The 24,508-nt window shown below is 33.0% G+C and overlaps 3 protein-coding genes across 6 annotated transcripts in view; 1 reads left to right on the forward strand and 2 right to left on the reverse strand.

The window, feature by feature from the left end:
* Positions 1–24,508, forward strand: part of LOC134239030 (formin-J-like) — a 93,570-nt gene that overhangs the window by 12,906 nt on the left and 56,156 nt on the right. The window lies entirely within an intron of this gene.
* Positions 6,651–8,200, reverse strand: LOC134239041 (uncharacterized). Its single transcript, XM_062721187.1, has 3 exons — positions 8,049–8,200; positions 7,738–7,845; positions 6,651–7,331 (listed from the first exon to the last, which is right to left on the reverse strand). The coding sequence occupies exons 1-3, from the start codon at positions 8,154–8,156 to the stop codon at positions 7,242–7,244; spliced, it is 306 nt and encodes a 101-aa protein (XP_062577171.1). The 5' UTR covers positions 8,157–8,200; the 3' UTR covers positions 6,651–7,241.
* On the reverse strand, positions 9,041–15,895 carry LOC134239042 (diphthamide biosynthesis protein 3-like). Its single transcript, XM_062721188.1, has 3 exons — positions 15,763–15,895; positions 10,141–10,215; positions 9,041–9,343 (listed from the first exon to the last, which is right to left on the reverse strand). Exons 1-3 carry the CDS (start codon positions 15,868–15,870, stop codon positions 9,281–9,283), a joined length of 246 nt encoding a protein of 81 aa, XP_062577172.1. The 5' UTR covers positions 15,871–15,895; the 3' UTR covers positions 9,041–9,280.

Consider the following 24,508-nt stretch of genomic DNA (forward strand, 5'->3'; position numbering starts at 1 on the left):
AAGGAATGAATATGGTAATGTATTTTTTCTTTGCCAAGAATCTTTCATATTAGGCTATCTAAATTTAATTCCCTGGTTCTCAGGCCAATTTTCTCCAAAACAGATGCAGGAGGGCGGCATTTCATTTTTCATTTTATTGGCAATAAAGTAGATGAGGGAGGTATTTTTTTTAATTTTAATTTCCGAATTTTCTTTAACATAAAGATAATTTTTTAATCACAGATATACTTTCCATTTCTGGTCAAAATTTCTGCTTTATCCATTGCTTAACAGCGTGTAAACATCGTAGGTAATGTCCTCGAATGTATTTTCAAACGAAGTAGCCAAAATCTCACTGTAAATGGCTACCGGAAGTGATATTTGAATACTAAACTACGAAACAAATGAGGTCGGAATTTTTTTTGCCCGGATTGGTCTCCGCAAGATCAACTTTTTATTTTATCAAAAATACGATAAAATCGGCAATGCGGCTACTTCAAAACGGATGCGCGCGGGCCTGAGAACCAAGATTTCAATTTTATATGGCCTTAATTAAATTGCATCGTAGGGTAATGGTTCTTAAATTTCTGTTAAAATAATGTGAAGACATTTTGTGCCATCTAGTTGTTTTCTTTACACATGGTGAAAGAGGTATTGAATTTTATATAAATATTAAAGTTACTATTTTTTTTATGCCTGAACCCTGTAAATTATTTAGTCCCATTTTATACAGGTCATTTTTATTATATTTTAATTAAGTACTAGCATATCAAGGTTCTTGCCATTTTATCATAAATGAGATTTCTACATGCCCTGGGATAAAAACTAGGGGGCATATTATTTATGATTTATTAAATACTTTGCTTGAAAGGTTTACTTTTCTCTTGAATTTCTATTTTTTTCAGTCTTGAGGTCAAACATAAAGGTCAAAGTTTAAGTGAAGCTACCGCTAGGGCATTGTATTTCACATCTTATTTATTGATTGTATTAAAATTGCATAATATTTTTTTTTACTCTGGGATATTATATAATTTTTTTTTTTTTATAGTTGCATGTATATACATTTATGGGTACATCCTACTATGTCAGTACTTAAATATCCAAGCAGAGTTTCTATGAACAGCAGGGGGAGTTAAAAAACATCCTCTTTTCACCATGTGTAGATTTGACTTGACTAGCAACCCCCCCATTTTTGTGTAATAATTGTTTGGTCACAGGGAAATGTTGAATAGACAGTTTATCCAAATGGTGCTCTTTTATTTGGAAATTATATATTTGAAACACTTGAGAAAGATATACAAGTCTTTATTATTATGAAAGTTACCAGAATATTTTACTAGTGTCCATACTTATTAGCAGCATCTTATTTTATTAATTTGCTTTAGTCATTTTGAGTTTACTGTTGATGTTATTTCATTTGTTTCATAGTCTAAGGAAAGAATCACCTTTGATATTAATGTTTGACTAGTTTTGGTTTATTAATTAATGCTTTCTCTTGGGGTTGAATGATTTAAACTCTGGCTCAGTATTTATAATTTGTAGTGTGCTTAACTTTTTTCTGGTCTGTGAACAATAATTCAGTGTTTTATTTGGTATTATAATCTATATAATTTTTTGACTTCTTTACTATTGACATGTTTCATATACAATGATATACATTTAATTATTGCAATTTTTTTCTGTTAATATTTTTTTTACAGCTGTGCAGAAAATAAAAAAAATGCAAGATATACAGTACTCTTGCGTTTGATTATTTTCTGTACAGAACTCATTATATAGCACCATGTGACATAACATATTTACATGTAACCAGAGTCAAATTATACTTGTGGCTTTTGGAAGTACCCAGTGATAAGACATAGATAGTGGGTGATTATATAAGGAGAAAGGTCATTTTTGTCTACGCAACAAGGAGAGTGCTTCTTAAAATAACAAGTTTAATTTTCATATCAACTACAATAGGGTATGTATGTACACCGGCCTGTCTATCATTGCATATTTCCGATGTTTGCTTGCTTAAACGACAGTAATGGTGATGTTATTCGGCAATGATAGTTGTGGTGGTGTCATACAGCATCAGTATTCAGAATGTGATATCCCTACCCAGCTTGGTTAAACATGAGAGATTTTACATCAAGTTCACCTTGTTTGCCAAATTGGGCTGCTTTATGTTTTACTAATTCAACTTTATGCATTAAATAGTCTAATTTTATTCAAGATGTTTATCATAGGGAATGAGGTTTGACTTTATAAAAATTATTATATATTTTTTTTCTGTTCAAATGTTGATTATTGCACACAGAAATGTGCTTTTTGAATTTTGCCATTCCTAGTTGACTTGTTCAATTTTTTTGTAAATTTTGACTTTGCAATGATTTACAAATCACTCCTGTGGTTATACATTTATAGTCCAAGGACATTCCTTTTTGATTGGAGGTTCTTTTGTATTTTATTTGATAAACATACAATATGCAAATTTTAGTCTGTTTTTACACAAGATTGGTGCATGAAAATTCCTGTGATTTTTTTTAAGGAAATGTTTTTCATCTTGTTTTCTATAAAGTTTTTTGACTAGTTTAGCAATAATAAATAAGGATGTTTAAGTAGTGCCAAGAAGATAATTCTTGATGGTAATTTCTTTTGTTATAAACAAAAATCTGGAGCAGTTCTAGAGAACAGTCCCAACTGGTACTACATCTGTGAAGTCTTCCTTTCTCTCTATAAGTGGATGGTAACATAAAAACAAGTTAAAATGAAAATTTGTGCTGTAAGCTGACGAGACCTAATTTTAAGGATAGCAAGATAGTCATTCTATTTTGACATGCCTTTTCGTTACTTTGTGCTTTGGATGCAGTAGATCTTTTATTATCAAACAAATTATTTTGTAGAGTTTTTCACCAAGGACTACAAAAATTTTTAAACAAAGTACAAAGCATTATGAAAGGATTATCTAAAGAGGTCAGCTACTTGTTTAAGGATATTACTGTGGTATTACTGATGTATTTCACAATAATGACTCCAGATTGTCATGAAAGTCTAAAACAATGCTCCAGATAGTAAGTCATGTAATTACTAAACAATTTTTCTCCAATCAAAAAGGAATGCAGAAATATACATTAACAAGTATTGATGATATATCTATATATACATATATTAATATACATATTACTATTTTTGAAAATCAGCTGTAATTTCCTATTGTTTATGTCCAGGAAATTGTATGCAAGTGGAATAAAGGTGTTTATTTGAAAATCATTTGCTTTTGTTTCTTGACATTGGTGAACAAGGTGGTTGAGAACCATTTATGTAGATTTAACTCAGGTGAGTTAAGGGGTGTGTCCCTGAAAGATTGCTAGAGGTCTCATCTAAAAAAACATTTTAACTCAGCTCTTTGGTGAGTTAAGGGGTGTGTCGGTGTGCATTAACTTTTTAGAAAGATTGCTATTGAGGGTTCTTCATTGTGCCAGCGCCTACCATGACATGAGACTTGGGTTTGAAGGTCTCATCTAAAAAAACATTCACTTAACTTCAAAGTGCCAAGCTCTTTGTGTAGGAACAGTTGCTTTATTTTATTTTATTAGCGACTTGTCTGATTGATTACACAACCCTTCCCTCACTAAGAGGGCCGTGAAATATGAAAGTCATAGGGCCACTAAATCAAAAGTTATGGGCAAGATTAAAGTTTTTGCATACAAACGGATGGACACAACAAAAACTCTTTGATAACGGGGGCATAATTTTTTTTTAGCTCACCTGAGCCGGAGACTCGACATTTTATTATCTCCGGTACTTATTGGCTTAGAATCATTATACTTTGTCAGTTGATGCATCTTGGGTTTTCGGAGAATGTTGACCAAAAAGTAGGTCACGGTGACCTACTTTTAACATTTTATGGCTATATTTATGTATCTTAGGTATTTATTGGCCTAGAATCATCAAACTTTGTGAGCTTTTCACGGTGACCTACTTTCGACATTTTATGGCTATGATCACTATTTTGTCCAAAATGTAGGTCACGGTGTCTGTAAACTTTTCACATTTTCGACTTCTCAAGAACCATTGGGTCAATTTTGACCAAACTTGGTACAGACCTGTTTACTCTTATGATTTGGCCGTATTTTGTACGGATTTTGTCTAAAATACGTCTCACGTTTTGCCATTATGAAAATATTGAAATCTGAAATATGTTAGTTTTGGTTATGATCTGTCTTAGTTTTACCCTATTTATCGCGAAATAAGATAAAGATTTCAAACACATAAGCGATTTCAGGTTGCCAAAACGCTGTGGTATTATGAAATGACAAAGACCTTGTTGTTAAACCATGTTTTTGTAATCAGAAAAGCAGTTTTTCTCTCTTGATATATGTAAAATTGATGGAAAGTGAAATCTTAACTGGCAAATGCCAAATCTCACGAACAAATCAAATAAAAAATACTGAGAGACAGCGTTATGGGTAAACAGGTCTGTTGGTACAAAGCATCCTTGGGTAAAGAGGAATTGAAATTATTAAAATGAGGGGCCAAGTCCCCTCACAAGGGGAGATAATCAAGAAAAAGACAAAAAAAGGGTTGGGTCATTAAAAAATCTTCTTCTCAAGAACCACCGGGCCAGAAAAGCTGAAACTTATGTGGAAGCATTCTGGGGTAGTGTAGATTCTAAATTGTTCAAATCATGACCCCCGGGAGTAGGGCGGGGCCACAATGGGGAATCAAAATTTTACATAGAAATATATAGAAAAATCTTTAAAAATCTTCTCAAGAACCACTTGGTCAGAAAAGCTGAAACTGATGTAAAAGCATTATGGGGTAGTGTAGTTTCTAAATTGTCTAAATTATGTTTAGTGGGGAAGGGTGGGGTCACAATATGTATTACAAGGGGGAAATCTGGTAAAGAACAGAATGGTCAAAGCTTCTCAGGTGAGTGATGTGGCCCATGGGCCTCTAGTTTTTGAAAATCTTGGGTATTTAGCAGAGAAGTACCTTTGCAATATTCATTCTATTGATTAGTGGACAGGAGGGCACAATAAGGACCCTATTTGATATTCAGATTGATAAAAATTTGAATTAAAATAATGCAGTTGTTCATCTTTTATTTAAATGCATGTAATAAAGTTTTCCTGCCATACAATGATGTACCACTAATAAATGTACAGTAAAAACCATTTGTCAAAATAAGATGTACTACCCATGTAATTGCAAATTCTCAAAAGGTCAGGAGAGCTTTGCTTCCTGGCCTCAACTGTACAACGTCCTTGAGCTGCTTCTGACCACAAAGTTACTCGGAACCCTCGTCATCTAATACAGCCCCCCTCTCCCACATCTGTCATGTATAAACATACAGTGTACTTAGTTGGCACTTGGTTACACACTCAGCTGCAACTCGGGAAATAGGCTTGCCCTGGAGACTGGAATTTTGCCGAATCCCTCAATGAGATACTGCACATTATCATTTATGCAACCCAGCATTTGGTTGATGATGATCTATCAGCTATTGATTCACCATGGTTGACAGGTTAAATATGGAAGTAATGATGCATCTTGCAGTCTTAAAAAAGATGTCCCTCAATTGCTTGAGACATTGCCTTGCATTATAAGGTACATGTTTACAATGAAATGCAATAATCATTAAAAAAAAGAAAACAAACATGGATGAATATTTCAATAAATGTTGCAATTTTTCATCTATCAAAGAGAAATCTAGTTTATAATTAAATCATATTTAAGGAACTGCAACACAGATAATACATGTAATACAGTCAGATTTTGTTTACAATCCAACACAGATGACAGCTCTTTTCAGAAGTTTTTATGCAGGTATCGTTTCAACAAAAATATGGTTTAAAATAAACACAAAAGAGGTTATTCCAACTTACTAAATATAACAAAATTCTCTATGTCTAGGTGTTTAAGATATTAAAATTTAGTATATAAGCCAGACCAGACTACATTTCTTAGGTCAGACACGGGGATTGAATCAAGTTAAAAATTTAAAAGTTGTTTATACATGTGAAAATTTTAAGGTAGTCCGATCATCAGGTTCATAAAATTAGCAGTTAAGTAATTGAAAATACTCATAAAAATATCTCTGAATCCACAGAGTAACGTAAATTTACCCACAGTATTCCTTTAAAGTTAAACATTAAAGTTATTCATATTATATAGGGAAAATTGTCAAATCTCAAATATATATTCAGAAAAAGCAAATAGGAATATCAGTTATGCATTTTCTAATTGCAAGTTGATTAACAAATATATTTTTGGTTAATAAACAATAGGTACCCAGGCATTCTGAGAAACTCATGATTTTTATACTTATTTGATGTTCTATGTCTTCTATTTCCTTCTTGTATTATATAATACATAGGGTAAAAGGCTTTTGCTACCATTGCAAGACATCATAAATCACTTCTAATTTCATATCATTCTAATAAGCATTAGTATCTAAGGCTTGATTCAAGAAAATCTTACTTTTCTAAAACTGTATTTATTTTTTTTTTCCTTTTATGAGGTACAAATGTCAACTTTTTATAAGACTTTTTTCTAAGACTTCCATAAACCTTGAATCATATTAAGATGAATAGGATAAAAATTGTTGCATGAAAAGTGTTCATTTTCAAGCCTCATATTGATGCTTTTTAAATTAAATATTAATTTTTGTAGTTATCCTTCCTGGCTGAGGATCGGATATCCTTAAGATGCAAATAATGAATTAAGGTGAAAACATAGTACACTCCTTTGATTGCTTGTAAAATCAAGATGTGTTTGTGAAACACTGATGCCCCTGTATGACAGCTTATGGCGATGGTAGAAGTTTCTCAAATGCAACTCCAAAGGTCAAAAGATTAAAAGTGTTGGTACCCAAATGAAGGTCTTGTCACAAGAAATAGACCTGTGAAATGTGAATGCCATAACCCCACCCACTCAAAAGTTATGGATAATTAAAATTTTTGCAGACAGACAGATGGATAGGGCAAAAGCTGTATACACCCATATCTTCAATGATGGGGGGCATAAAATTACTGCTATCACAGGTGTCAAAAGAACAGTCATGTTTTCTTCACCAGTTGAACATCCATAAATAATAAATAAATGTCTTAAATATTACATATACATACATATATTTTAAAATGCATAAAAATTGTGTCAAAGTCATCACATACAATATTACAAATGACTCTGTATCCTGAGCTGATGATGTTTTACATTAATAACATTGCGATACATTGATAAGGTTCCAGTGATGGAGTGGAGGAGGATCAGTGTCACTCTTTGTGATGTGATCGACTTCTCTCAGCTTTCTGTGCTTGCTGACTTTGTAGAAATCTTATGACCTCTGGTGACCTCATCAGCTCCTACAATATTAGGAGGAAATAGATCTCACTTTTAATATACGATATTACAGCTTATATATATTAGCAGCACTACTTTCGTGTAAAAATTCTTTAAAGATAAAACATGACAAGGGTGAAATCTTTTAAAGTGTCATCAAATTTTTAACCTACCTACCAAAAAAACCCCTGTTATTACAAATTTTGTATATTTATATATTTAGTAGTCTAGTCCCCATGAATTTTTTTTTCTTCAATTCTGTTAGGCTTAAAACTGAATTATTTCATACTGTTGGACTATAATTTGGTATTAATGTCCTTTCTATATAGCTAACCAGTTTCATGAACAATCTGAAAAACAGGTGAATTTAGGTGTTTGAAAAATAATAATAGACATTTCTAAGTAATATATATATTTGTGTTTGCGAACCAGTTTTTTCTGGGCCAGAACATCATCCAGAAGACTAGGTCGAAGTCCCGGGTCAGACGAGTCATAACCTTCACCTTTAGGAGCAAACTCGGACTGCAGCACAGAAACCTGAAAGGTAGAAGCCAAGGGAGATTACTGCACATACTTGACATCAATATTTGATCTTTTATTATCAATTTAATCATTAAATATTTTAATATACAAAAAACTTCAAAAGGATTTGGGAAGAGGCTTTCTTTGGTGGAAGCTTTACTACCACGAAATATTTGTCCTGGTTCCCAAAATTTTGGCTCAACCGTATATATGAGTACCTTTGGTTTGTCTTTGCCTTTGGATTCCTGCTGAGCTAAGTCTGAATTATCTCTGTCATATTTTGTTCCGACAGACCTGCTGGATTCTTCCTGATCCTGAGCCTCCATTTCAAACAATGACACAGTTACAGCGAAAACGTAGAACGTGAACAGCTGTAACACAATCAAAAACCTAATTGAATTTGAGCACATTTTCCCTGAAGTCTAAAAGAATAGGTACCGACTTCAACAATACCCATACATATCTATGTATGTATGAATACTTTACTCTTTTAAATATTACTTAATATCAAATTAATTATCTTTTTATTGTGTAAGTATAAACAATTAAGATGAACTCTGTAAATCTTTAACAAATGGAACAATTTAAGAATAGTTGTATATATCTTCGCTATGAGGGTCATTTATAAAATATAGCAATTGTAGAAGAAAAGGTGTAACTAAGATACACGACTCTTCACCATTAAAAAAAAAATTAGAACAGCAAGACCTTCCTTATTTTCCAAATTGGCTACTCACTCAAAATAGAAAAGGTAACCCTTGATAATATTGATTGTGAAACATTTGTACTGAGTATGCTTCATAAATTGCCGTTAACTGCACTTCAGATGACAGAATTAGATTGGTCTCTAACACATTTATGGCTATCTAAATCAACACTGTCCAAACAGCCCACTCTCCAAATGATATAATAAGGATGACTTGTAAAACTTTCAATGTGAACTTAAAAGCCTACAGAAAATTTTTGCATATTTTCATTCAAGCAATAAAAGGGAATTAAAGTAAGCATGTCTGAAATATAATATAATAAAAAAACAAGTTCAGAAACTTTACCTTTACGCTTTTCTTTTTTTAAAAATGCTTTTCCTTTAATGCTTCCTTTTTATCCTTTACCTTTAATGTATTATCGTTTATACTTTAATTTTATGCTTGACTTTTGTTTTATTTTTTCCTTTATGCTTTAAGTTTTTCTTTTCCTGCTTATCTTTATGTTTTATTTTTCCTTTACAGTTTACCTTAATGCTTCACAATCATGCTTGACCTTTATGCTTTAGCTTTTCCATTATGCTTGACCTTTATGCTTCATCTTGATGTTTTTATTTTATGCTTTACCTTTATGCTTTACTTTTTGAATTTCTTTTTCTGCTTCACCTTTATGTTTTACTTTAATGCTTTACCTAAATGCTTCAACATTATGCTTTACCTAAATGCTTCACCATTTTGCTTTACCTTTATGCTTTTTCCAGTTCAACCTTTGACAGAGCAGCTACTTCTTCACCTTCGAGAAAATCATCCTGTAAAACAATTAATGCACCTTCATTTTGATTTTAAATAACTTATTTACCGAAACAATTCAAAAGCATTGTACATTGTGTTTATAAATGTGTAAGGACTTATTTTCTTAGTATATTCCAGTCATAATTGGAAAAGTTATCATTATTACACTTACTTAAAATTATACATTTAACCCATCTATTTGAAGGTTTCGAACATTCAAAAGACATCATGCAAGTTTAAATTTTAAAAAAGAGGTTTAAATTTGTATATGATTTATTCGAATTTATAACAATTTTATGAGATAATTTTAGATTCTTGAACCATGCACTGTGGTCTGGAATGTCTAAGAAGGGATAATGTTTATTACTGTCAAACAACTTATGTGCAACTTTTGACAGCTACAATTTATTTTTCCTCTTCTATGCACATTAAATTGAAATTAATGTCAGCTCAAAATTTACTTTTCTCTCTTTTAATATCACTCAAAGATTAAAAGAATATTTAGAAATGTTATCAAGTAAAGCATATAATTTGGAGTGCAAATCAAAAGAATATTTATGATTCCTGTGAATCAGGATTTATCACAGTTCTTTCCCTTTGATCACTGTAGACAAATACCCAGATTATGCCTACCCGTTATCTTGTACCTAAATACAGGTAACTTAAATGACTGAATATAATTCAAACAGAAAATAGCACAACTATAATTTTAAATGTGTCAAACTGTTTTGATAATAAGCCAGAATGTAACAATTTGGATTGAACAATTTATAAAAAATTTTTTTATAATAATGAAACAATTGATGTTACTTACAATATCATATATCACTTTAATTAACAGGGAGCAACTGGGACACTTGGCAACGTCTTCACCACTGGCTAATTCTTCCTGTAAAACCAGAAAATAAAGTTAACAATTTCAACATGAGCTAAATTTTCTGTAAAACCAGAACATACTGTAAACAAATATCTTCACTACAAGCTAATTCTTCCTGTAAAACCAGAACATACTGTAAACAAATGTCTTCATTACTAGCTAATTCTTCATGTAAAACCAGAACATACTGTAAACAAATGTCTTCACTACTAGCTAATTCTTCCTGTAAAACCAGAACATACTGTAAACAAATGTCTTCACTACTAACTAATTCTTCATGTAAAACCAGAACATACTGTAAACCAGAACATACTGTAAACAAATGTCTTCACTACTAGCTAATTCTTCCTATAAAACCAGAACATACTGTAAACAAATGTCTTCACTACTAGCTAATTCTTCCTATAAAACCAGAACATACTGTAAACAAATGTCTTCACATACTAGCTAATTCTTCCTGTAAAACCAGAACATACTGTAAACAAATGTCTTCACTACTAGCTAATTCTTCCTGTAAAACCAGAACATACTGTAAACAAATGTCTTCACTACTAGCTAATTCTTCATGTAAAACCAGAACATACTGTAAACCAGAACATACTGTAAACAAATGTCTTCACTACTAGCTAATTCTTCCTATAAAACCAGAACATACTGTAAAGAAATGTCTTCACTACTAGCTAATTCTTCATGTGAAACCAGAACATACTGTAAACAAATATCTTCACTAGCCTACAAGCCAATTCTTTATGTAAAACCAGAACATACTGTAAACAAATGTCTTCACTACTAGCTAATTCTTCCTATAAAACCGGAACATACTGTAAACAAATGTCTTCACTACTAGCTAATTCTTCCTGTAAAACCAGAGCATACTGTAAACAAATGTCTTCACTACTAGTTAATTCTTCTGTAAAATCAGAAAATACTGTAAATAAATGTCTTCACTTCTAGCTAATTCTTCATGTAAAACCAGAACATACTATAAAGAAATATCTTCTTTACTAGTTAATTCTTCATGTAAAACCAGAACATACTGTAAACAAATGTCTTCAACACTAGCTAATTCTTCTTGTAAAACCAGAAAATGAAGTTAACAATTTCAAAATGAGCTAATTTTTCTGTAAAACCAGAACATACTGTAAACAAATGTCTTCATTACTAGCTAATTCTTCATGTAAAACCAGAACATACTGTAAACAAATGTCTTCACTACTAGCTAATTCTTCATGTAAAACCAGAACATACTGTAAACAAATGTCTTCACTACTAGCTAATTCTTCCTGTAAAACCAGAACATACTGTAAACAAATGTCTTCACTACTAACTAATTCTTCATGTAAAACCAGAACATACTGTAAACCAGAACATACTGTAAACAAATGTCTTCACTACTAGCTAATTCTTCCTATAAAACCAGAACATACTGTAAACAAATGTCTTCACTACTAGCTAATTCTTCCTATAAAACCAGAACATACTGTAAACAAATGTCTTCACATACTAGCTAATTCTTCCTGTAAAACCAGAACATACTGTAAACAAATGTCTTCACTACTAGCTAATTCTTCCTGTAAAACCAGAACATACTGTAAACAAATGTCTTCACTACTAGCTAATTCTTCATGTAAAACCAGAACATACTGTAAACCAGAACATACTGTAAACAAATGTATTCACTACTAGCTAATTCTTCCTATAAAACCGGAACATACTGTAAACAAATGTCTTCACATACTAGCTAATTCTTCCTGTAAAACCAGAACATACTGTAAACAAATGTCTTCACTACTAGCTAATTCTTCCTGTAAAACCAGAACATACTGTAAACAAATGTCTTCACTACTAGCTAATTCTTCCTGTAAAACCAGAACATACTGTAAACAAATGTCTTCACTACTAGCTAATTCTTCATGTAAAACCAGAACATACTGTAAACAAATGACTTTACTACGAGCTAATTTTTCTGTAAAACCAGAACATACTGTAAAGAAATGTCTTCACTACTAGCTAATTCTTCCTGTAAAACCAGAACATACTGTAAACAAATGTCTTCACTACTAGCTAATTCTTCTGTAAAACCAGAACATACTGTAAACAAATGTCTTCACTACTAGCTAATTCTTCCTGTAAAACCAGAGCATACTGTAAACAAATATCTTCACTACAAGCTAATTCTTCATGTAAAACCAGAACATACTGTAAACAAATGTCTTTACTACTAGCTAATTCTTCCTGTAAAACCAGAACATACTGTAAACAAATGTCTTCACTACTAGCTAATTCTTCCTGTAAAACCAGAGCATACTGTAAACAAATGTCTTCACTACTAGTTAATTCTTCTGTAAAATCAGAAAATACTGTAAATAAATGTCTTCACTTCTAGCTAATTCTTCATGTAAAACCAGAACATACTATAAAGAAATATCTTCTTTACTAGTTAATTCTTCATGTAAAACCAGAACATACTGTAAACAAATGTCTTTACTACTAGCTAATTCTTCCTGTAAAACCAGAACATACTGTAAACAAATGTCTTCACTACTAGCTAATTCTTCCTGTAAAACCAGAGCATACTGTAAACAAATGTCTTCACTACTAGTTAATTCTTCTGTAAAATCAGAAAATACTGTAAATAAATGTCTTCACTTCTAGCTAATTCTTCATGTAAAACCAGAACATACTATAAAGAAATGTCTTCTTTATTAGCTAATTCTTCATGTAAAACCAGAACATGCTGAAAACAAATGTCTTCACCACTGGCTAATTCTTCTTGTAAAACCAGAAAATGAAGTTAGCAATTTCAAAATGAGCTAATTTTTTTGTAAAACCAGAACATACTGTAAACAAATGTCTTCACTACTAGCTAATTCTTCCTGTAAAACCAGAGCATACTGTAAACAAAAATCTACTTTACTATCTAATTCTTCATGTAAAACAAGAACATACTGTAAACAAATGTCTTCACTACTAGCTAATTTTTCTGTAAAACTGGAACATGCTGTAAACAAATGTCTTCACTACTAGCTAATTCTTCTGTAAAACCAGAACATACTGTAAACAAATGTCTTCATTACTAGCTAATTCTTCCTGTAAAACCAGAACATACTGTAAACAAATGTCTTCACTACTAGCTAATTCTTCATGTAAAACAAGAACATACTGTAAACAAATGTCTTCACTACTAGCTAATTCTTCCTGTAAAACTAGAACATGCTATAAACAAATGTCTTCCCTACTAGCCAATTCTTCCTCTAAAACAAGAACATACTGTTCACAAATGTCTTCAATTCATCCAGTAATACTGGAACATGTTGTTGACCTTTTTATAAAGCAACAACTTTTATTTGCCATTGGTCAGTTTGAAACCTCTCAAGGACAACTTATTTTTTGTAACTAAGGAAATATTCTGCATGGGCAACAATGCTCAACTGAAAACCTTAAGCTCTATTAATAGTTCAGGAGATTTTTAAAAAAAAATATTTTTACAATCCCATGAAAAAATTGTGACCCCATTTTATGACACTACTCTGACTCTAAAGATCACTGAATTCACACAATATGAAGATAGAAAGCTCTATCGTTACAGGTAAAATGATATTTTCTTAAGAGCCCCAGCTTAATGATAGAACTCGTTTGGTGTATTTGCTATAGAGCAGAATAAACATAGGCAATAACTCCAATTAAGTGCATTTACTATGAACAATCTAGAGAGTTCCAACTGTAAACATGGGAATAAATTTGAAGCGAGAAAAAATGTTGCGAAAATAAGTTAAATTTTTGTCTTTCTATGGATTATTGTTTTAATTAGGATAAAAGCCATCTCAGAAAGGTTTGTTTTGATTAATTTGGTAGTATTTTTCAGTGCAATCCCTTTTGTATTCTTCAAAATTGTTTCGGGGCAGATCCACTCTGATTTGCTGAATTGCAGCTAAATGGGATCATATTCTTTCTTACTGTAGTGAGGGCTTATAACAAGAAACAGTTTGATTATTCGAACTACACAACATGCAGATGTTTCAATATCTTTATCACTATCATGGCCTTGCAGATATGGAGAAAACCTTTCCAAAATACTGTAAAACTTAATATACTAATACAGGTCCCCTTTTTTACATATTAATAATACTTAATAGCGAGCCCAGAAAGCTCTAGGCTCTCACACGACTTTTTGGGACTGGGGCCGGGGCCGTTCAAATTGGGAAAATTATCATCATTTTGGGAAAAGTTGGATAACCAAATTTTTTAAAAAAAATTCTTAAATTTGGCTTTTCTAGCATTTTGTCATCAATTTAACTCCGGTTTTGAATAAACAGTTAAAGAGAACAAACATGGTTTAATACGTAGGCTATTTTTGAAAGTACATTAGCTTTGTCATTACTATCTTTTAGTGTTGATATTGCGATTATATGTCTTTCTGAGTGACAGTCGCTAGTCACATAGTCCCGAATTTCCTCGATCACATGGACAACTTTGCTTACCAATACAGCACGAGACTGATCATGCCGAAGCGTGGGTATGTTTCTAGGTGCAGCTTACTAATGTTTAAATGAAATGTCTATATTTGAAACCAAAATGATTTTTTTTGTCGAAACTAGATGACAAGATACCCTGCACTCATAGTTAGTACAAATTTTTGTAAAAACTAACCTGGTTCCCCGAACCAGTTTACGAATGCATTTGACGCGAACTAATAAAATAGTAGTACAGTTTCACTTTCATTTGCAAGTGTGTTTTTTTTTTTTTTTTTTTGCGATTAAGTTTCATGGACTTTTATTTTTTAATTAATATTTTGTTATAGAAATTGGGAAATTTACACCTTTCTTTTGGGAAAAAAGGTACCTTTTTTGCATTGGGAATGGGGCCGAATATCGGCCCCAGATTTAGAGAATTGAGAGCCCTGGCTCTAACCACAATGCCTGGCTGAAGAGAACATTAGGACTACTGTACATTCATTCAATAGAATTTTTTACAAAGTGCTGTAGATTCCTTATTCTTTGTGTGTACTTTTTATCATGGGTAGGCTCTTCAACGTCAAAGCAAGAACAATAATTCGCAAATGGACAGTTGATCAGGAGATTTAACATAGATTTCTGCCCCATAAAAATAAAGGCAAGTAATTTTATTTCACGTGTGGTGCTTCTCCCGAAATTGCGCGATAATCAATTCCGCATGTATATTTAGGAATTTACAGTAACTTTGGACCCACAATCATCACTTGTTAGAGCAATGTTTTCGTGAGAATAACTACAAAAGTTCAACAAAAATTAAACTCACCCTGATTAAATGAATATATTGCAGATTAATATTAATAAAACATTCTTGACATTTTAAAAAATCAGCACTGGTCAGCCTTCCATTTAGAAATGCAACGGAAATTATTGGCTCCCCAGTGAAAAGGTTGTCACCGGTTACAAATGAACTTAGGTGAAAGTCAGTACTAATTTCTTGCCATATATGGAAGTTAAATCACTATTCACTATTTGATGTCTCTGCCCAGCCTGACCGATAGGTCCCCTTCTTTACAAGACCAATTCTTACGTTTTTCAGTTAGTTTACCTTTGTTATTTCGAATCGATCACCACAGGGACATGGGTAATAATAAGTTTCAGTATCCTCATCATATTCCATGTCTTCTATTTCAATTTCATCGTGGAAAACTGACATTCTCTGTCCAAAACCATGTGTGCAATACCGGATAACATTATATGTACATAAAACGAGAACCAATTTTGAATGTCACTTAATTCCGGAATACTTACAGAATCAGAAGAAGCCAACGAACTCCTCTCCTCGGCTCCTTCATTCTATCAAAAGTATTTTTGTTCCTTATCCACATTTTGTCAAATAGGCCTATTGATTCATTTTCTAGAAGATCTAGTACATCTAGGGACGTAGAATCTTTTTTTAAAGGAAGGAGAGGGGAGGGGCGACCAGAAAAAGGAAAACTTGTCCAAACACGAAAATCCAATTCCTTGGAAGGGAGGAGGGGGTAGGATCGAACTTCTTTCAGCACTTTTTTTCTTCAAACACTACTACATTATCCATATTTAACTATACTACAACAAAAAAAGTGGGCAGCCGGCCTTTTTATTTGGGGGGGGGGGATGGGGGTGGCAGCCCTCTTTGCTCCCACTCCTCGCCTGTAGATTATAAAAATTATGGGCTCATGGCTGATGAGATGCATTCGCTATGTGCAGGTACTTGGTGGATGGACCCCCTTTTCATTTTTTACTTTTAAATCTTGGATCGACACATCTTTTTCTTTTTTATGCCCCCGTAAACGAAGTTTAGGGGGTATATGATTTTTGTCATGTCCGTCCGTCTGTCTGTCTGTCTGTTTGTCCGCAAAAACTTTTAACCTTGCCCATAACTTTTGATTTAGTGGAGCTATGACTTTCATATTTCACATGTGTATTCCTTGTGACAAGACCTTTCTTTGGGCACCACCAAATTTGACCTTTTGACCTTGACCTCGGAGTTTGATCCACTTTTACACAAAAATTCCAAACTTTTTTGGGCCATATCTTTTGAACAGTAAATATCACGACATTTATACTTCACATATATATTCTTTGTGGAAGGACGTTTCATTAGATGCCAACAACCATGACTTTTTGAACTTGACCTCGGAGATTGCTTCCTTGTGAAAAAAAACTTTAACCTTGGCCATAACTTTCGAACGGTAAGGGATAGGGCTTTCATACTTCATATATGTAATTCTTGTGAGAAGACCCTTTATTGGATACCAAGAACTTTGACCCTTTGACCTTGGAGTTTGACCTTCTTTTAAAAAACAAACCTTGACCATAACTTTTCAAGGGTTAGGGCTAGTGCATTCATATTTTATATATTTCATCCTTGTGACAAGATCTTTCTTTGGGTACCACCAAATCTGACCCTTGGACCTTGACTTAAATCTCAATATTGGAAAACTTGACCATAAGTTTTGATGGGTTAGGGCTAGTGCTTCCATACTTTATATACTCAGTATGTATTTTTTGTGGCAAGACCTTTCATTAGATACCAATAACCTTGACCTTTTGACCTTGACCTTGGAGATTTCTGCACTTATGAAAAAACTTTAACCTTGGCCATAACTTTTGAACGCTAAGGGCTAGTGATATCATACTTCACATATGTAATCCTTGTGAAAAGACCTTTCATTTAATATCAAGAATTATGACCCTTTGACCTTGACCTTGGAGTTAGACCTACTTTTTAAAATCGATAACCTTGGCCACAACTTTTGAAGAGTTTGGGCTAGGGCTTTCATACTTCACATGTGTTTTCTTTGTGGCAAGACCTTTCACTGGATACTTATGGCCTTGAACTTGGAGATTTCAGTACTTATGAAAAAAATTTAACCTTGGCCTACTTTTATATTTCACAATTGCATTTCCAGTGAGAATACCCTACATTGGATACCAATATATTGAATTTGCATAAAAGAAAGGTTTAACTTTCACTATGTTGCCATACGGGGGCATCAGTGTTTCACAAACACATCTAGTATTCTGAAATGCACTACTGGATACCGATAATATATTCCCGACATAATCTGTTTTTAAATATATCATAGATATAATGTGTAAATCTTGATTGAGAAAGATATAAAAATAAGTGGGAAAATGGATACCCCCCCCCCCTTAGTTTCCCAGAAATATTTCCTTAATGGAAAAAGGTGAAGATAACGAACAGTGATTGATTTCATAATAACCACAAATAATACAAATCTGTCAACAGGGCAAAAGGCGGACCTACGGAAGTTCCCGAGCCTGAGAGGTGGAACCAGGTGCTAAGGAGGCGTAAGTATATACCCTGTCGACCGGTAATACCCGTAATAAAGGACCGGTAATACCCATAATAAAGGACCGATAATACCCGTAATAAAGGACCGGTAATACCCGTAGTGAAGGCCTAACAATTAGTATTCATGAAAGAAGTCAGCCAATATATTACCCAGTGATAAGAAATATTTGCTAACAAGGTCATTAAAACGACCACCAAATTTATGCAATGCTGATTGTATACGTAGTTGTTGGAATCCCTGTACCACCAGCTTATGTGTGAGTATCCTGTCTCCATTTAAAAATGGTACTCAAGCAAGCACCAAACGTTCTTTTAATCCTACCAAATCTGCTGGGAACCTGGGGGAAAAATCTTGGTCCTGGTAACCTACTTCTAGATTATAGACTTAAATTTATATTCATTCTAAATTCTGGTCACAATGTCAACATATATTTGCCTCGGTTGGTTCAGAGTTATGAGTCTGAGTATTAACATCATGTCCAGTTACAGTATATGAGTAGCCACTCGTGAGTACACTATTATGAGCGCCTCCAACAATGGACAACACAAAGCTCAATCTCCCGAGGACTCATTCACCTCAACCCCAACAAGGCCAGACTCTAGTTAAAAGAAAAAAAAGAAGAAGAAACTACGTGTATATTAAACTACAGTTTTTTTCCCAAGGATAATATCTGTTTGAGTAATTTGTATCAATAAGAAAATAGAATAGCATAAAGCAGGTTGATTTAAAATGAAATGAAGAAAGAAATTAAATGGTGGTGTAAACTTAGCGAATGTTTGTAACGTAGGAGGTACGATGAGGCAAGAGTTATACTCCCTAGTTAAGGTAGTCCGATCCTTAGGTTTATAAAATTAGCAGTTAAGCAATCAAAAATACTCATAAAAGTATCTCTGAATCCACGAAGTTATGGAAATTTATCCACAGTATTTCGTTAAATTTAAAGATTAAAGTTAATCATATTATATGGGGAAAATTGTCAGATCTCCAATATTTCTGCAGAAAGAGCGAATTGGAATATCAGCAATGCATTTTTTAATTGCAAATAGATCAACAAATATATTTTAGGATAAAAAAAGATAGGTATCCAGGCATTCAGAGAAATTGTCATGATTTTTATACTTATTTGGTATTTTTTCTCTTTTATTTCCGTCACGTATTCTATAATACATAGTGTAAAAGGCTTTTGCTATCATTGCAAGACACCACAAGTCACTTCTTATTTCATATCACGCTAATAAGCATTGGTATCTAAAGCTGGAATCAAGAAAATCTTATTTCTCTAAAACTGTATTTTCCCCTTTTATAGGATACAAAAGTCAACTCTTATAAGACCTTCTCTAAGACTTCCAAAAAACCTTGAATCTTATAAAGATGAATAAAATGAAAATTGTTGCATGAAAAAAAAAATATTTTCAAGCTTCATTTTGATGCATTTCAAATTAAATATTAATTTTTGCAGTTATCCTTCCTGGCTGAGGATCGGATATCCTTAAAACAGTTAAATATTGTACATACTCACTATAATGAGTAATCTTTTTATCCTTCTCTCTCCAATAAAATTGACCGTGTATATAGTGACCATGTTAAATTACACAATCATAATTAGAGCACGGTTATCGTTTTAACATTTGTGTTGTCTTCGTCACGTTGGTCTCACAAAGTCGCGAAAACAAAGGAAACATTTCTTCTTAATATCTTAATGTACTTATCTATTAACTAATGTATCTCTCGGAAAAAGAAAGAAACATGTTTATTAAGATTGATAAAAAACAAAATACATGAAATGTACGTTACATGTAATAGACAACAATAGAATTTATTGTTCTATCACTTTCTATCACTTTAATTTATTCACAGAGGTATAAACACTTACATAAATATCGTACAGTTTGACAAATGGCGTTTTTATTCCTGTATGATAATTGACATTAGATTGGCAGTAAATGACGTTGGTTTAATCCCTTTGCCTATATCTAGTCTAAGTACCCATCACAAACGGAGCGAACTTTTTGATCCCTGATAATCTCGTTCGTACATTTTCCTCCATTTCTATTTCTCCGACGAACTGGATCTAATTTATTTCCAAAATGAATCCATCCTTAACCCCGGCAGCGGTCATAGTCCCCTCTTGGCTCTACTGTCTACGCACCGTGTAACCACCCATTCAGTAAGGGACTTCTTATTCTGACATCAAGGACGATGTTCATGTATATTGGATATTAATATAATGGGGCCATCTGATGTAAGCCCGAAATTGAATTTGGACAGAAAGAAAGGAATCAACACAGGCCGGACAACTAAACCTCTGATGACGGACAGACATGATGTGCATTTGAGTAAGTATTGCTCTAATTGTAAAAAAGTCTTTGTAGATTTTTTCCCCTTTTTTATATACATATTTAAAACTTTTAAAAAACGTCTATAGTTTTAAAATTTATAGAGTTGGCTTCCTAAAAAGTTTTAAGATCCTAGCTCACGAAAGAAGGATTTTATTCTTTTCAATTACTAGCTTGAAGTGAAATTTGTTAAATGAAGCTTTATTTGTGAATGCATACATTATAGGGAATATGTACCTACTAATTAGCGGTGCTTCATGCGCGGAAACAGAGTGAGGGATGGAGGGGGTTGGGGTTGCTAATTCATTCTAGACACTGATTTATTTTTGATTGCGCTGAAGAACTGTGCAAAGTTTTAAGAGCGCTAATTTATAAATGCTTACAGTATCACAGCATCAGTTTAAAAAATGTGTGCGAAACGATGCTGGTGACTTTCATTTGGTTTACAGCGCACAAGATATATGTTGCATCAAAGTTTTTGAATTCAGAGAATTTAAAACTTACTATAACAAGATTGATATGGTAAGTTTTAAAATCTCTGAATTCTAAAACTTTAAATGTAACATAGAAGGGTAACTGCAACCAAGTTAGGATACCCAATATCTTTGCTTTTAAGGGGATATAGACACGTTTCTCTCTTTTTTAAATATGAAAGCATTTTTTTCTGTTGATCCCTGATCAAAATTAGGGGAGAATTTGACTATATATACTTTGTACATTTCATTCATTTGCATTTGTTGAACATATATGGTAATGACTTAAACATAAAAAACAGTTTCCAACATTGGCAATTTAGACTTAAATTTGCATTGATTTTATTTAATATTTATTACATTTTTTTGCGTGTGGGGTTGGGGGGAGGGGGCTGGTTGAATGTGCATTTATTTTTGACAGATTTTAAACCTTCAGAAAGACAAATGACACATGCCGAGCAATGCCTGGCCATCTATCTTGGTTACGTAGTGCATTTAACAAATAAAAAATTCTTATGAAAAATTTGTACAGGACTATTAATTTTTCCGTTAGAAATATAATTTTTCCCCTGTAAAAGACAGTATTATTTCGTAATACGTCTTCAAGTTATTTTGTCACATTGGGGGGTCTTGCTTGTAAATAATTTTTTTTCTTAAAACTTAGCCAGCTTACGTCAGTAATGGCCAGTAATTATGCGGAATACACGCTTTTGACAGAATTCCTTAAGACCTATACAAGTCGAACGGGAACCTTACTGAAATCTGGTAATCTTAATGTGTTTTTAAACCAGATCTGATTTAGTTCTCTCTAATAAGGAAGACACTTTAAACAAATCTAATAACAAATCTGTTTCTCACCGTGCATTGACAAGGACAGAACAGAACTGATATGATAGACTAATGCAGAAATTCGACTGGTATATCGCTGCTCTTATCTCTTCATACCAAAAATTCTATGAAGAGGCAGATGTGTTACACAATTTGCACCACCCTAATACAAAGGTTTTGCGTGAGGACTTTTCTCTATATGCCAGTAATAACCGCGTTAGTAATCGGCTTGAAACGCTGTCATTTGATTTCTTTATCGAGGTATTTGATAAGCGTTTGGAGGTATTAAAACTTGCAACAAATTTGCTATTGATCACCAGACAAGGACTTCGACAGATTAACGTGCTGAATTTACATATTTAAGCTGCCTTTTAGTGCACAACCGAAACCCCTTCTGCATTGTGATCGAAACTCGACAGATATCTCAAAATCTTTGCCGTTCAAAGTGTTCGATATGGGAAACAAAATCCCCTCAAAGTTCGGTTAAAAATGTTAAAAATCCCAAGCATGATCCGAAAATTACAAGCACATGTACAACTGATCACAAATTTTGAGTTTTGATAATTTTTACATTACTTAAAATCTTCTCCATGCATGTTGGAAGAACTGTACATTATAAAATGATGGATGAGTATTCTAAAAAGATATAGTCTCTGAATTGGGTTGTTCTTTCCATAACCTGGTCTCTGCATATCATTAATGTTAAAGGTTCAGTAGGAACTTTCAGTTAAGATACCAGTGTCAGATGACCCTACATTTGTTAATGTTCAATCCATTGTCCGACAGGCTTTTGTTTGTTTTCCATTGATTTTATGAACCAGATCTAATTTTATAAAAATACCTTTGCTCTTTTAACCATAAGATTCACTGTTCTACATGGATATAGGGCCCTACTGGAAAATTTGCTGTAGAAGTACATATAGAATTTATTTACACAGAGGTAAATCAATGCATGGGAGTCCGACAGTGCGATGTCGCATTCAAAAAATACTAAGTAAAACGGTTAGAATCTCTGAGCGTCCCAGTGCGAATCAAGATCTAATCCCCCAATGTCACAACATCTGCGATGAAGATTTAGAACAGACGAACATAAAAAAGAAGGCAGCATAAGAAGTTTGCGGTGACATTAGGGTTAACTGTGTATTGTAGATAAAAGAGATTTCAGCAATCAACAACTGTGAGTATTTAACATATTGTTTGTTGAAGGTTACCAAGTTCTAGACGTATTCGGGACAAATTGTACGTCACTTGGGTAGCAGGGATTTCTATTTGCAATGAATCTATTATCAAAATTGTATATCTTTTAAGTCTTTTTAGGTCGTGTGTGTAGTTTATGTTCTGAATGCTGGTTCCTTCTGTCTTTTTTCAGTTTTGATTTTATAAATTGATTTCTTTAATTCTTAACGTTTTGCTATTTAATTTTTTTGTTTGGTTAAATTTGCCAAAGGTTTTGCAAAAACTTGGGTCAAGGAAATGAAAAAAAGTGAGGCCAGCGGTAAAATGACTTCCTCCAATAGGTGGTGTGAGGTTGTTTAATTTTCAATTTTTCGCCTAATTAGAGCGAGCTTCAAAAGGAAGGAAAAACAGCACCTGTTTGCAATTTACTATTTGAGAATCATCACGATTTAGGATGGTAATTATTTTATAGATAAAGCACTGCAATGATGAGTCGACAATAGTAATCTGTTGAACTGTACGAACTCCAATTCAAAGCGACTGAATTAACAGGAACTGTATAAGATTTAAAAGAATTTTGCGGTGTAAGCCAAACGCTTATTGTATGGACGGTTATTGTATGAAGATATTCAAGATATGACACTTCTTTTTACAATAATATATAAAGACTACGTTTAGTATCCTTGCTGCAAGAAAGGAAAATTACAAAAATTCAATTACGATATCAGAGTTTTCTCACTTTAATTTTATGAAATGACATTTGAGAGAACTTTCAAATATATTTTAAAGCAGAATTTTTTATGTCAGTAACAACCTTTTTCTTTAAACACATCTATACAAATCATTAAAAACCGAGTTAATTCAACATAATATCTAATGCTTATTTTGATTTTATTCAATTGAAGCGATGGGCATTTTCTACGTGTTATTCTCCAAAGTTCTTTTGTTACTGTATCACGGTTTGGACCTCTCGAGGAAAAATGACCAAAAATATTTGTGTTGTATAAAATTAAAGATGCTAACAAAGGATCATAGTGTTTTCCCTAGAATAATCGTTCTTCCCATTAATTTTTCCTGCTAAAATGCAATGTGTTTAGCATATTGGTTGATTTAAATTTTTGTTAAATTACAACGTTTGGCGCAGTGCGTCTGCTCTAAAGTCGCGAAGTAAGGAGTTGATCCTTACATCGCAGGTTGGAACTCCACTGTGTGACGTGGAGACCGGTCCTTCGGATGAGATCGTATAAACCGAGGTCCCCTGTCGCAGAAGTTGCTGGCACGAGAAAGATCCCTCAATGTAAGTGCCGAGTATAGAACATATGCAGCTCTCGACCGGCAAGTGGTGGCGCCTCCATATGAGTGGAAAATTATCGAGAGGGACGTTAAACAACACACACACACACACCCTCACACACACACACAAAACAACGTATATGCAAATATGTAAAATAAAATAATCTTAAAGACATTATGACATTTTCAAAATAGTGACTTCCGAAAGTTGAGGTATTGAGCCGACCATTATGATATCTAACATAAAAATGATCAATAATAATTAATCTTATTCTAGGGATGAATGAAAATAAACAAATCAATTCCTTCAAACTGCTCAAAACAAATAACCAAGGGCTGTTGTCTTGAATCTCCCAACTGGTCATTTATCAAGATTAAATATCTGA

This window comes from Saccostrea cucullata, unplaced genomic scaffold (genome assembly GCF_032062105.1).
Source record: "Saccostrea cucullata isolate Sc308-1 unplaced genomic scaffold, CSIRO_AGI_Scuc_v1 ctg149, whole genome shotgun sequence".
NCBI classification, from domain to species: domain Eukaryota; kingdom Metazoa; phylum Mollusca; class Bivalvia; order Ostreida; family Ostreidae; genus Saccostrea; species Saccostrea cuccullata.